This window comes from Anolis carolinensis, chromosome 1, assembly GCF_035594765.1.
Source record: "Anolis carolinensis isolate JA03-04 chromosome 1, rAnoCar3.1.pri, whole genome shotgun sequence".
Taxonomy (NCBI): domain Eukaryota; kingdom Metazoa; phylum Chordata; class Lepidosauria; order Squamata; family Dactyloidae; genus Anolis; species Anolis carolinensis.
The window spans coordinates 18,641,683-18,654,590 of NC_085841.1; the positions used below are offsets into that span (position 1 = coordinate 18,641,683).

The following is a 12,908-nucleotide window of genomic DNA, read 5'->3' on the forward strand; positions in this document are numbered from 1 at the left end:
AGAACTGAACAATTAGAAGTACTATTTTCAGGAACACAGTAAATGCTAATAGTTAAAACTGATTTTCACTACTGTTTCATAGAACCATAGAATAATAGAGTTGGAAGAGACCTAATGGGTCATCCAGTCCAACCCCCTGCCATGTGCAATGCCAATGTGTATATTTTGGGTTTTTCATTGATTAGTTGTCTATTGTATTAAGGCTACAGTAGTGCATATTTTTATCTTTAGATTCAGAGGAGGGGCAAAATTGGATTTTGGAAAAGTTGAGGGGCCATCCTGTCGGAATGGGTTGACTATCCATCGATGTTTGAGACAAAAAAATGTTTTGGATTTCAGATTATTTCCCCCAGATTTTGAAATACTTGCCCTTGCATATACATACAGTAGAGTCTCACTTATCCAACATAAACGAGCCAGCAGAACGTTGGATAAGCAAATATGTTGGATAATAAGGAGGCATTAAGGAAAAGTCTATTAAACATCAAGTTAATTTATGATTTTGCAAAGTAAGCACCAAGAGATCATGTTATACAACAAATTTGATGGAAAAAGTAGTTCAATATGCAGTCATGCTATATACTAATTACTGTATTTACAAATTTAGCACCACAATATCACGATACTATATATTGAAAACACTGACTACAAAAATGCGTTGGATAATCCAGAATGTTGGATAAGTGAGCGTTGGATAAGTGAGACTCTACTGTACATAATTAAATATCTTCGAGATGGGACCCAAGGCTAAACACGAAATCCATTAATGAAACTGGAAGCGTTGTGATGTATAAGGCATTTAATATATTCCTTATACATCTAGCCTGTAGGTACTTTTATGCACAATATTTGTAATATTTTTGTGCTTGAAACAAAATGTATGTACATTGAACCATCAGGAAGGAAAGGTATCCCATCTGAGCCTCCTAGGTGGATCATTTTGGAGTATTGTATTCTGTAATTCTTGATAAGGGATACTCAACATTGGGTGGATGGATAGCACTTGCCAACACACATTTTGGTTATTCTAGTGTTAGCCCTTTTTTTGGTTATATTTGACCTACAGATTCCAAAAAATGGCACCAGTTTTCTCCCATTGGCTATAGTTTTTGAGATAACAGAACATATGCCATGCAGCAGTCTTCATCTGCTCACCCATAGAAAGCAGATGAAGACTGCTACATGGCATATGTTCCTTTCTCTCAAAAACTATAACCAATGGGGGGAAACTGGTGCCATTTTTGGAATCTGTAGGTCAAATATAACCAAAAACAGGGCTAACTATTGAATAACCAAAATGTGTGTTGGCCAGTGTAAGTAACTATAGCTGATGCAGTCCATCTAATGCAATTTTCTGAATCATCACCACAAATAACCAGGGATAGGCCAGGCCTAAAAACCAAGACACCAAGAATTCTTTTTTTGGTTGGGATGTGAATTTGGCACAGTCTCAACAGGAATCCCATTACTATGTTGTCATGGATGTTAAATGTTCTTGAATGTTTTCTCCCCAGAACCCAAGAGAGTGGACGAAAAAGGTCATCAAGAACATTGCGTGCTCCGGCAAGTTTTCCAGCGACCGGACAATCACAGAGTACGCGAGGGAGATCTGGGGGGTGGAGCCCTCAGCGGTGAAGATCCCTCCGCCCAACATCCCCCGGGAGTGAGTGAGTGAGTGAGAGAGTCCACTCACTCAGAGCGGTGCATGCAGACACCCTTCCTTCTGGGTTGGTTTGCCAACAAGGCTCTCCTGCTCCCCAATGAATTTTCCACAGATGAATCCAAACTCGCATTCTTTACCACCCTTTGGTTGTCTCATACTTATCTAGACGTGGTGGTGACTTGAAGAGAAGGTAACCAGTGTCCTAGATGAACTTAGTCAAGGAAGCAAAGAGGTGACCAAAACCTTGTTGGGTTCGAAACCTAAAGCACTGGCCTCCAGCAGGAGAAATGAAAGTAAATAAGGCCATGTTTTAAAATCGTGTTTAACCAATGCAATTTATGTGCATGCTATGTATTTCAGGAAGCTGCTCAAGTTTGTAGAATTTTGTTCCAGCAGCAGTCCATCTTGTTCAATGAATTAGAAGACGCTTGTGACTATTATAAAGCAACAGCAAAACCAAGAATTGATGTGGTAGAGATTTTAAAAAGCGGGTTGGAAGTTTTCGACAACATGGACAGATGTATCCCCCTCTTTTTAAAAATAAACATCACCATCATCATCATCATTTAATTACTTATTAATCGCCCTCCATCCAAGATGCTCTAGATGATTTACAAGATAAAATTGTAAAGGATAAAAACATACATACAAATATTGATAAAATTAACATAGATCAAAAGCATGAACATGTCATTCAGATCCTTCCAACTTCCTAAACAGTTCTCATTGATCTGTAATAATTTGAATTATTTGCATGGGCTTAGGGGAGGAAATCAGATATGGATATTGAAGGAGCTTAATGGTGTTGAACGCCTAATATTCTCATTTCCATAGGACCCATGAAGCATAGGAACCATGGAGCCAATTATGTTCCATTTATTTTTGAACTGCCACTCCCACTATCTCTCAGCGCTATTGCCAATGGTTCACAGGATTATGGACATTGCAGCCCAAGAACACTTAAAGAGCTACAGGGTCCTCATTTCTGCCTTTAATTAGTCTATCTGTCATATTTGCTGGTCCAATAGGTAGTGTTATCCATAAGGCAAGCATTAAAACAAAAATAAAAAAGTAGTGATCAGATTTGTTAAGGTTCCTCTTTGAAGATATTGTGCCTGACACATGAGCCAAAATTTACTTTGGTAGTGTCACATTGTTTAGACTTGGTGTAAGATATTCTACAATGAACGATTATGGACAGTTCCATTTCCTACCCAGCAGTGTCATGCCTCAATATTGTTTCCAGATATCATATTCCTGCCTTATTAAAATAGCATTGAACACCCTGATAGCTTGGGTCCTGATTTCAAATAGTAGCACCCATCCTTCTTGCATATGCCCCAGTGCTTGCAACCAAGGACACTGAATTCATGGTCTTCATCCATAGATGCTGGGGCAATCTGGTTAGAGAAGTATTTGATCACAGCTGGCCCTAGAGTGGTGACTTAATTTGCACTTTAAATACAAAACATCCAGATCTGAAATCATAAACTCATAGAGTAGGAAGAGAATCCAGGGGCCACCCATTCCAACTGTCTTCTGTGCAGGAATACACAATTTAAGCACTCCTGAAAGATGGCCATCTAGCCTCTGTTTAAAAACCTCCAGAGAAAGAGACTCTGTCACACTCCAAGGCAGCCTATTCCACTGTCATGAATGAATAATGTACATTCCTATAAACTTCCAGAACCAAGCCGTTCATTAGAAGTGCTAGTTTCCTTTTAAGATCATGTTAGTGAAGAAATTCATATAAATAGTATACGAGTACCAGGAAATATGGAAACACACTCTGTGACGTATCACATGCTTCTTATCAGGTAAATTCACAGGATCATGTCACACCCAAGCCATAAGTGTAGCAAATGTTGGCATCATGCAGATTTAGATTGCCCAACACTTTAACAGTGATTGGAAAGGTAATATTTCTGGACTGCAACAGCCAAGTTTCCCTTAACCAGTGAAGCTCCAGGCTTTGATGGCTGGGAAATTCAGCCATCACAATTTAGTGCAGAAAAGTATCTTTCAGCGTTTTATCAAGCCTTGCAAGTACTGATTTATTATTAGTAAATGTTTGATTTTATGCCTATATTATATATATATATATATATATATATATATATATATATACATACATACATACATATACACACACACACACACACATACAGTAGAGTCTCGCTTATCCAACATAAACGGGCCGACAGAACGTTGGATAAGCGAAAATGTTGGATAATAAGGAGGGATAAGGGAAAAGCCTATTAAATGTCAAATTATGTTATGATTTTACTAATTAAGCACCAAAACATAATGTTTTACAACAAATCGAAAGAAAAATAAGTTCAGTACACTGTAATGTTATATATTAATTACTGTATTTATGAATTTAGCACCAAAACATCACAATGTATTAAAAACATTGACTACAAAAACATTGTTTACTAACAAATTGACTACAAATAAAGATAGAATTGCATAAAATGAACTTACAGTAACAACACTGTCAGAAGTTAAATCTTTAAAAGGTTCAGTCCTTCCTGCCTAGAGAAACAATTGTGGATCCAGGTGGGAGGCAGAATGCATTGGATAATCCAGAACGTTGGATAAGCAAAGGTTGGATAAGCGAGACTCTACTGTACTGGGATTGCGAAAAAAATCAGACAGAAAGGGGTTGTGTGTGGAAAAAGTTTAAGAAGCCCCGATATAAAGAGTGGCACATTAGCTCTGGATATGGTAGGGCAGTAAAATGGCAATTATGCCCCAGATTGCCCCTCTAGAATACAAACAGATTCCTTTTATTGCCTTTTTTGAATTAAGACAGAGATAAAATGCACTGCAATGTGAAGTCAATAATGAAAACTACTGTTAAAATGATGGTTCATGAATATATGGCGCATTTGCCTAAATGACAGTAAAATTAGTACCTGGTCAAGTTCCCTAGGAAGGAACTCCATAATGGGGTGTCACCAAGGAATATCACAGGGGATGAGAATATTGAACTAAGTAACTGATACAGGATGCTACACTCCATAGGAAATGGCTTAGAGCTTCGTGGCTGTTAGACAAATAATATCTAATGAATTTACTAAATAATAATTATTATACCTCTCCCTCATCCTACATTGCTGCAATGTAGCAAAAGCGTAGTTTTGACTAATATGGAATGTAATACTACATAGGGTCTATTCATGGGTAGCTCTACTGAATCTCAGTGAGAATTATTTGCTCCGACACTGAGGTCATAGTCTTAATTTTATCAAACAGGGTTGAGTTTGCAGCTTCTCATCTCCCTAAACCTTCCAATGCAAGTGCTCATTTCATTCCTTCTCCCAGCATGTATGTGCCTTTAAAGTCACCTGTCAACTTATGGAAACCCTATGAATTTTTTAGATTTTTTGTAGGCAAGGAATACTCAAGAGGTGGTTTTGCCAGTTTATTCTACTGGGATAAAAGTTAAGCACCTACTGGTCATTGGGAGTTATAAAAAATGGAGGCTGATGAAATTTTAAAATAATTACTGGGTGCCTTTGGAAGATGCTGTCAAGAGATCTCCAGAAGGTTCAAAACTATTTCCCTTCTGCAAGTATTGCCTGACCTGTTTCATTTCACCTGTCCATGTTGTCTGACTTTCCACCCCTGAAACATGTTAAATTGCTCTTCTCTTGTTGTGATGAAGGAATAGATCCCTATTTTTTGTTATTTCTGCCTCTGGTCCCAAGCTTTCTGTTGGAGAGTAATGCTGAGGAACACGTCTACTTTGTTAACTGAGGTATATCTGTATAAGGCAAATAGTCCAGATGGCTCCATCCAGCATTACATGACTTCTCTTCATCTTGTGCAGTGAAACGCCTCCTTGTTCTCCCCTGCTTCAGCTGGTGAGTCATACCCTCCTCTGCCAAGTTTCTAGAGCAGGTTGCCAGAAAATGGAGGGCAATATGGGGGTGGTGTTTGTGTGCAAATCCATTCCGTGAGTGGAAGATAGTACTGGAGGCATCCCAAAAAGGCTTAAAGAGGTTCCCAACTGCCCTTTCATACACACGCCGCATGATGTATTTCATCTGTTGATCGAGATGTGCATGTAAGCCTTAAGTGTATTTGAGACAAGGGCTAGCCTTGGTGATTTCCAGTTTATTAAGTAGGCCTGTATTTATTCCATTATTGTTTTTTTTAATATTGCAATTCCAGTTACCGTCCTTTGCATGTCCAATTCAGTCAAGTCCATTCAAATGAATTGGAGAAACACAGGTCTTGTTAGGTTGGTGCATTTGCCGCATACTCCTTTCGTTCTTTTGTCAAAAGCAGAACAAACTTTTAAAAAGACATTTCCAAGGACACTGTTACATGTTTTCATAGGATTTATTTAAACTCTTTACTGATTGAATTGTTTACAGGTTGACAAAATTTACTGTGTTGTTTTTTCCCCCGTGCAAAACTCCAAAAATGTTATGAAATTGAGGCTACAGTTCTACATAGATTTTTACTTGGGAATAAGCTCCATATAAGTAGGGCTTATTTCCCAATAGAAATGCCTACAGTTGCACTATAAATGTTCTCTGTGTTTGTGAAGAAAATGATCTGCTTTGAAATCATGTGAGTTTGTACTGTTGCTGTTATCATTCTAAACAGTTACGGTCATGACTTATTCCTAAAGATAGTCTTATCACACCTTGAAATGTGTGCATCCAGTGCTGCTTGCATGCAACTATTCTTGTCTCATGTATGTTCTTGCATTGCCCTCTAGCCAGTCATTTGTTGTAAACACTGAGCTTTCTTTTATGGTCTATGCATCAAGTATGGTTTCTCTTCAAAGACAGCTGTCAGATGATGCAAGAGAACAAAGTGTTGCTGAAGCGATTCCTGAATGTCCAAAATGTTCAATTGTTTGCAAAATAAATGCATTTGCTACTGACATATCACTTTCCAAAAATGTGGGATTTTGAGTTGACACATTTCTCTGTGTGTTATATTACTGTTACCTTCTTGTGCTGTAAAATGATTAAAAGTCACACATTCACAAATGTCACATTTGAATTCCCTGTGTTTTGTATGGATTTTTTTTCTTGTTTTATGTGGCCGCGAGGCAGAGCACCAGACTAAAAGTACTTCGGTCATTGGCAATTTGCTGTTGCATTTTGGTTTAAGAAATGGCCTTGATGCATGGGCTCCCATGCTGGGTTGGACTAATGCTCAGAATTGTTTGGAAAAGGGAGATCAGGAAAAGGGAAAAGAGATTCCATGTAAACACAAGAAAGACCTTCCTGACAGTAAGAGCAGTTTGGCACTGGAATGCTTTATGCCTTGCAGTATGGTGGAATCTCCTCCTCTGGTGAATTTTAAACAGATTAGATGGCCATCCATCAGGAGTGCTTTGATTGTGTGCTTCTGCATGGTAGTTGGATGGATGGCCCTTGGGCTCTCTTCCAACTCCTATAATTCTATGATGAAATAGCAGCAAAAACAACTCACACAACTGCAATAAAGACAAAGCCTTAAGGGCAAACTGTTCTAGCAGCATACTTTCGAAGCTGCAATGGAACTGGTTTAATCTGGACGGTAATAAAGTCATGATTATAGCAAATGCTACAGTGATTATAATGAACTGTTACAAAAACAATCTCTATCCAAGAGTTTCTAATGCACAAAGAATATTCAGAACAGCAGAAATTGCATCCCTTACATATTGAAAAATGCTTACTGCTTTTCAAAATCCCGTGCCAGAAAAGAAGTGGGTGCACAGTACAAGGTAATATGCTAAAGTACATACATTCAATGCCTGATAGATGTACAAATTCTCACAGAATACGGTCAGGCTTGGGACCTGATGTTGGCAGTTGTTCAATGCCTCTGGTAGGGGATGTGTTGAGGGGAAAACCCTATATTAGGTGTTTTAGCTATCATTTGCATGTCAACCATTTAATCTTCTGTGTGTTTTTTGAACCAGCATTAAAAAACAAAAGCAGGCTACCACCAAAGGAAGTCAGAAGTCACTCGCTTTATTAAAACTACACACCTTTTAGATAAACATTTCCATTTCAAAGCATGTCACTGATCTAACAACTAGTACATGTGTGTCAGGAGAACCAGCACTAGTGCATGCTTTGGACTCTTATTGGTGTTGTATGGGAGGAGTTGCTATTTCCACATTGGTTTGTACTTTTATCAACACTACAGTGGGAGGAGTCTGCAGCAGCATTAACTGGAATATTTCTTTTGTTTAGCACAAAAGAGCCAAAATAGCATTAGTGCAATAACCCAAAGCGCTGTCTGTAGAAAGAGGGTGTGTATGTGCAGAGAGACAGTTTTATAGGGCATAATCTAATGCAGAGATAATTGTGACTCACAATCTTGATAGACTTCACTACAGTAGAAAAGTCTCTACACAATTAAGCTACTGTCTCCTTGCAAGTATGACGGAACTGAAAGATAAGACTGTATGTCTGATGCATGCAAAATCCAAGTATTTCATTTACAATCAATATTACTCATCAATGCCTTTTATTAACTTCTGAAGACTAGTGTCTAGGATTACGATGCTCGATACTACATGTGTATTGAATGACACACCTCAAGGCCCTGCCCACAAAACTAAGAGGACTACTGTAAAGTAATTTGTTTGGGCTCAACTGCCACGCTGTCTCGAATCCCCTGCTTCCAAATTACTATGCATGAATGGTGACTCTCAGAATCTTAAAGGTGGCCAACAAAACACATCAAGAAATCGTATCTAGAATTACAGAAGTAGTGCCAGGACAGGGAAAGAATGGTAGGTTTGAGTTAAGTGCACAGAAGCGGTCTGTGGCTTTTGCAGCATCTATTCCAAATATCTTCACAGGTAGTTAAACGTGATCCTGAATTATCCTAATGCAGTTGATACAGATGGGATAACATACAGTAAAAACCTAACATCACATTCCATTAGCAAACAATTAGATATTGCCTCAATAAACAGTACCATCTGTCTGGTAGCAAGTGACAGAAATAGGCACTGCAACACCATTTTTCATCTTATATGTATTTCAGATTAACCAAAGTATACACAACCTTCAAGAACCCGACATAGTCCTTTTTCTCCTCCCTTCAGTCAGTAAAGCCTCTGAATTTCTATTATATCCCAATCAGCGACTTGTCCATAGATTCCAGATAAGTCAGAACATGGAAGGAAACTAAACCATGGTTTAATGCTGGGTTTGGTTGGATATAAAATATACTTAATTTTGGTTTCATGGATACTTCCAGCCCCTACACAAAGACAGAACAGATCTTCACCCAGGTGAAGGAGCTTTGCCCCAGATCTTGGTTTATTATGCCATGATTTTGAAGAGTTGAACACAATTGATTGATTTTATAAGGTTCACAATAACAATATGGTCAAGTATGAGGAAAAGAGATAAACATAAAAATCAGATTCCATGTTCAATGTTTATTACCATGAGTTACCGTCATGCTGCCTGCTAAATTTAAAGTCAGCAGTTGCTTTTCTACAATAAAGAGAAACTAGGTTCTCTGCCTGGCATTTGCCAACTGAAGGGAACATTTGAGGTTGATCAGGAAGTTTTCACATAGCTCTAGATGTTAATAATATCAACAGAAATACAAAGGTAAAATCAAACTTTAATTTTACGAGGAAAAAAATGTTTTAACGGATAAGGACTGGGAAATAACCAACATGTTTAATTTTGAGTACTTTTAACTAGTCTAGATTAACATAGGGTTCTCACATATGTAAATATTTTCCCTCTTGAGGGAGTCGAACGTGTTAGTCAAGGAGATGAAGTTAAAATATTCAGTTATATGGAATCTCTTGAATTTAAAAGAAAAAGAAAACTTCTGACCAGCTCAAATGTACCTGAGTATTTATTAAAATAAAATGACAGGGTTGAGGATATAAAGAATCATGATTACTAAAAAGATAGGTAATAGTTTTTTTCCCTCCAAAGTGCATATGTGTCTCTCTATTAGAGGAGATTGGAAGACATCTTCACCACAGTGGAAAAACAAATATCCCATCATCCCTTGCAGGACTCAGCTCAAAGGCACCTCCATTTTAAAAAAGGAGTCCTTCAAATAAATCTCTCCATCTGTAATTTATATCACTTAAGTACCATAGACACCTAAATAGAATGACCTGGAAATTAGGAGAAATAATATTAAAGGAGATGTGCTTGTCTATGAAGTAAAGATTTGTATATATTATCTATATATGTGAGAGTGCTATGAAATGTAAAAGCAAGGCAATAGAGAAAGGGAAACTTACTATTAAATTATCACTACTAAATAATTACCTTATTTTAAAGGAGAAACATCCTTCATTTCATTCTGAAATATCTTCTTGTAAATATCCTAACTTCTGTCTTTTCAAAGGAATAAAAAACCAAAACAATCCATCATTTTCACCAATTCCTAATTAGATAACTGACAGGAGAAAAAGAAGTATTCTTCACTGAACTAATTTCTACATGAGAACAACCTGCAATTCTCGTAATCTAAGTGCAGCATTGAAATATTATAGCTGTTACATTTTTTGCAGATAATTGCAGTCCATTTGCGTTTCTGAGTGCAAGTTTTTTTTGTCCTGTAGACTGTTGCGAGCCAGCACACACATCTGTAGGAATGTTTATAACTTTCATCGTTTTTTAAAACCAAGTCTTTCTTGTGCTTGAACATAACTGTTCCAATTAGTCTGATTCCCTTCTTTAGAAGAAAAATAAAGGTGGGGTTGAGGGTCAGAAGCCAACTAAATTCGCTCTTCATACCTACTTCCCCCAAAGGCTGGGATTCCAAAGGGATGCAAGAGGAGTGGAGCAGCAATCGGAGATTTATCCAGTGCCTAGATTTTAAAACAAGGCAGGTGTTTGTTTTTCCTTTTTCTTCCTCAGGGGACATAATCTCAAGTCTACCAAGCTGGTAGTCTTCAGTGATGGTGCTTATGTTCAGATTTCCCCATGAATTCCCTAGGAAGGAAAAAACCAAGAGCAATTTTCATAAAACAAAATGTTTTAATATTTCACCCATGCTTTCTCTCAGGAGGGATGGTGCAGAGAAATAGATTTGGTATCTATCTATGTGATAATAAAATAGCTGATTTTCAGATAGTCTAGTGTAATATGGAAATAAAAAAATGACTCCAAAATAGAGAAATAAACACATACATATGTATGCCATTCATTTTAGCTACATCCGCGGAAAGCTACATTAACACCATAGCAAACATTATGAGGGAACCTTTTAATTACCTTAATATTCGAGGTAGTTCTGGGCTCTTGTAGATATATTTATGCCTGTAACCTAGATCTGTGTGAAATGGAACGAACTGGACTTTGAAATCACGAAAGCTCCGAGATGGGGCTGCAATGTTGTACAGCTGAAAAAAAAAGTTTCAAAGTAAATGCAGGGTGATAAATAAAGAGGTGTCTGTCCCAATTATAGAATAATGTTAAAGAGGACAGCAACAGTCACTTTTATAATCCACTTTGATTTAGTAATTGACAGCAAGATAGTGCACAGTGAATATCTGCTTTTAACAGAAACCAATGCCTGTACTCTCGAGGTTCCTTATTTGAAATTATTTCTTGTCAAACAACGATAACATCCTTACATACTTTTACTATCCCTACAACTAGACGGTAACAGAATAATGAAAGACGAATTCAACCTAATAGTCAAATATATGCTTATTAACTAAGTCTGATTCTCAGTCACTGTGCTCACAATAGCTAGATTAGAATTTCACCATATTTAAAGTAAATATAAGGCCATACAACTAAAAGAAAATCACTGGTCCTCAGTTGTCCTGTGAAACTGTTACAGAAAAAGAGCTAGGTATTCAATCAGAGTTGATACCACATCACAATGTACGTACACACACTTCTGTTGCTTGACACCTGGCCCAGATAAACCTATGCAAAAAGGTACTTTTTGTCAGACAATGTTTTTCTAGGGAGGAGAACTCATGTGATATTTCCAAACAGAAACATGAGTCCATGAAGTCACGCTTCTTCATGATCTTGTGCTGAGGGCCAATCTTTTACTTTAAAACGAGTGAAAACTCACTAGCTGGATATAAATATGATGGATTTTATTTCCTTCTGTTTCTCTAGAGAAAGTGGCCCCCTTGATGTCTTTCAGTTAAATGCAGCTACACTAGCAGTCTTCTTATCTATCAGAAACACAGAAAACAATTTATTTGAACCCTGAACCAGAGTCAATTTAAGATTTTCTAACCCTAGATACTGGAAAGCTACTTAGGCCTAATCCTAAAACCACTAATTTCAACAACTAAACATAAAACAGACATTGGCAATTATTCCAGATTAACAAAGTAGAACTAATTGTTGAGTATAAACTAACTGCATATACAAATGCAATATTAATTTTGAAATCTCTCATTTGCCTCCCTTCTTTTAAAAGGAACACGAACTCTCAATTCCCGGTAATGTTAGAATCCCTCACTGCAAACCACAATACAGAAAAAGAAATGTTGCTTTTAACCAGTTAAGTGGTGATCAAGATTTCAGCTCTGTACAATGGTGAGAAAATCAGAGATGAGAAAAATATAGAGAAATACACAAAGTTAGAATCTTTGTCAGTGGTGCAGATCTAGTCTATCTTGTTCCTATTTCAGGGCTGAACTACATATGAAAATGTGTTTAATGCCATAACGAAGGCCAAAGCAGTTTTGTCAAAGGCTTTCTAAGGAAGATCTGCAGCACAAAGCAGCTGGCAAGGAAAATTTTTAAGTACTTAGCCTCCTCTGAAAACGGTCCCCTTTCAGGGCTGCTCCCCCATCAATAGCTATAGTCAGAATTAAAGAGATGGTTACTTGGAAATTGGCCCACAAGATCCAAATTAAAACACAGATAAAGTCTCTTTTACTGTACTCATTCTTTCAGGATATTTATAACTTGAAAGATAGGAACTGAGGATGACAGCTGAAAAAAAGCATACCTTTTTTCCAAGATGAAATGGAACTACAGGATCATCTTCAGCATGAAGAATAAGCAGAGAACATGAAATGTGCTTCACGCTGTAAATAAAATGAAATGCCAAACACAACATTAAAAGTTTTTTAAATGTACCTATTTAAGAGAGACTGCCTATGACATACAGTCAGCCATCAACATTTGTAGGGTTAGGTGGTATGATGGGCAATGGAGAAGAAGGAAGGGTATTAAGGAAGAGGTTTAAAAATGGATGAGGCTTCGATAAGAAAGTGGGGAGGGAAGCAATGGAGGATGGACATTCAATTCTG

The 12,908-nt window shown here is 37.4% G+C and overlaps 2 protein-coding genes across 3 annotated transcripts in view; one reads left to right on the forward strand and one right to left on the reverse strand.

Annotated features, from left to right (window-relative positions):
* Positions 1 to 2,345, forward strand: part of pygb (glycogen phosphorylase B) — a 51,759-nt gene extending 49,414 nt beyond the window's left edge. The window contains exon 20 of the mRNA XM_062970498.1: positions 1,515 to 2,345. Coding sequence (XP_062826568.1) covers positions 1,515 to 1,667 — 153 coding nt within the window. The 3' untranslated portion in view covers positions 1,668 to 2,345. The remainder of the gene's footprint in view (positions 1 to 1,514) is intronic.
* A 5,288-nt stretch (positions 2,346 to 7,633) lies between these two features.
* abhd12 (abhydrolase domain containing 12, lysophospholipase) overlaps positions 7,634 to 12,908 on the reverse strand; it is a 28,674-nt gene continuing 23,399 nt past the window's right edge. For both annotated transcript variants that reach the window (XM_003216104.4, XM_062970507.1), the window contains exons 11-13: positions 12,605 to 12,683; positions 10,894 to 11,021; positions 7,634 to 10,611 (exon numbers count right to left, since the gene is read on the reverse strand). In XM_003216104.4, coding sequence (XP_003216152.2) covers positions 10,572 to 10,611; positions 10,894 to 11,021; positions 12,605 to 12,683 — 247 coding nt within the window. In that variant the 3' untranslated portion in view covers positions 7,634 to 10,571. The remainder of the gene's footprint in view (positions 10,612 to 10,893; positions 11,022 to 12,604; positions 12,684 to 12,908) is intronic.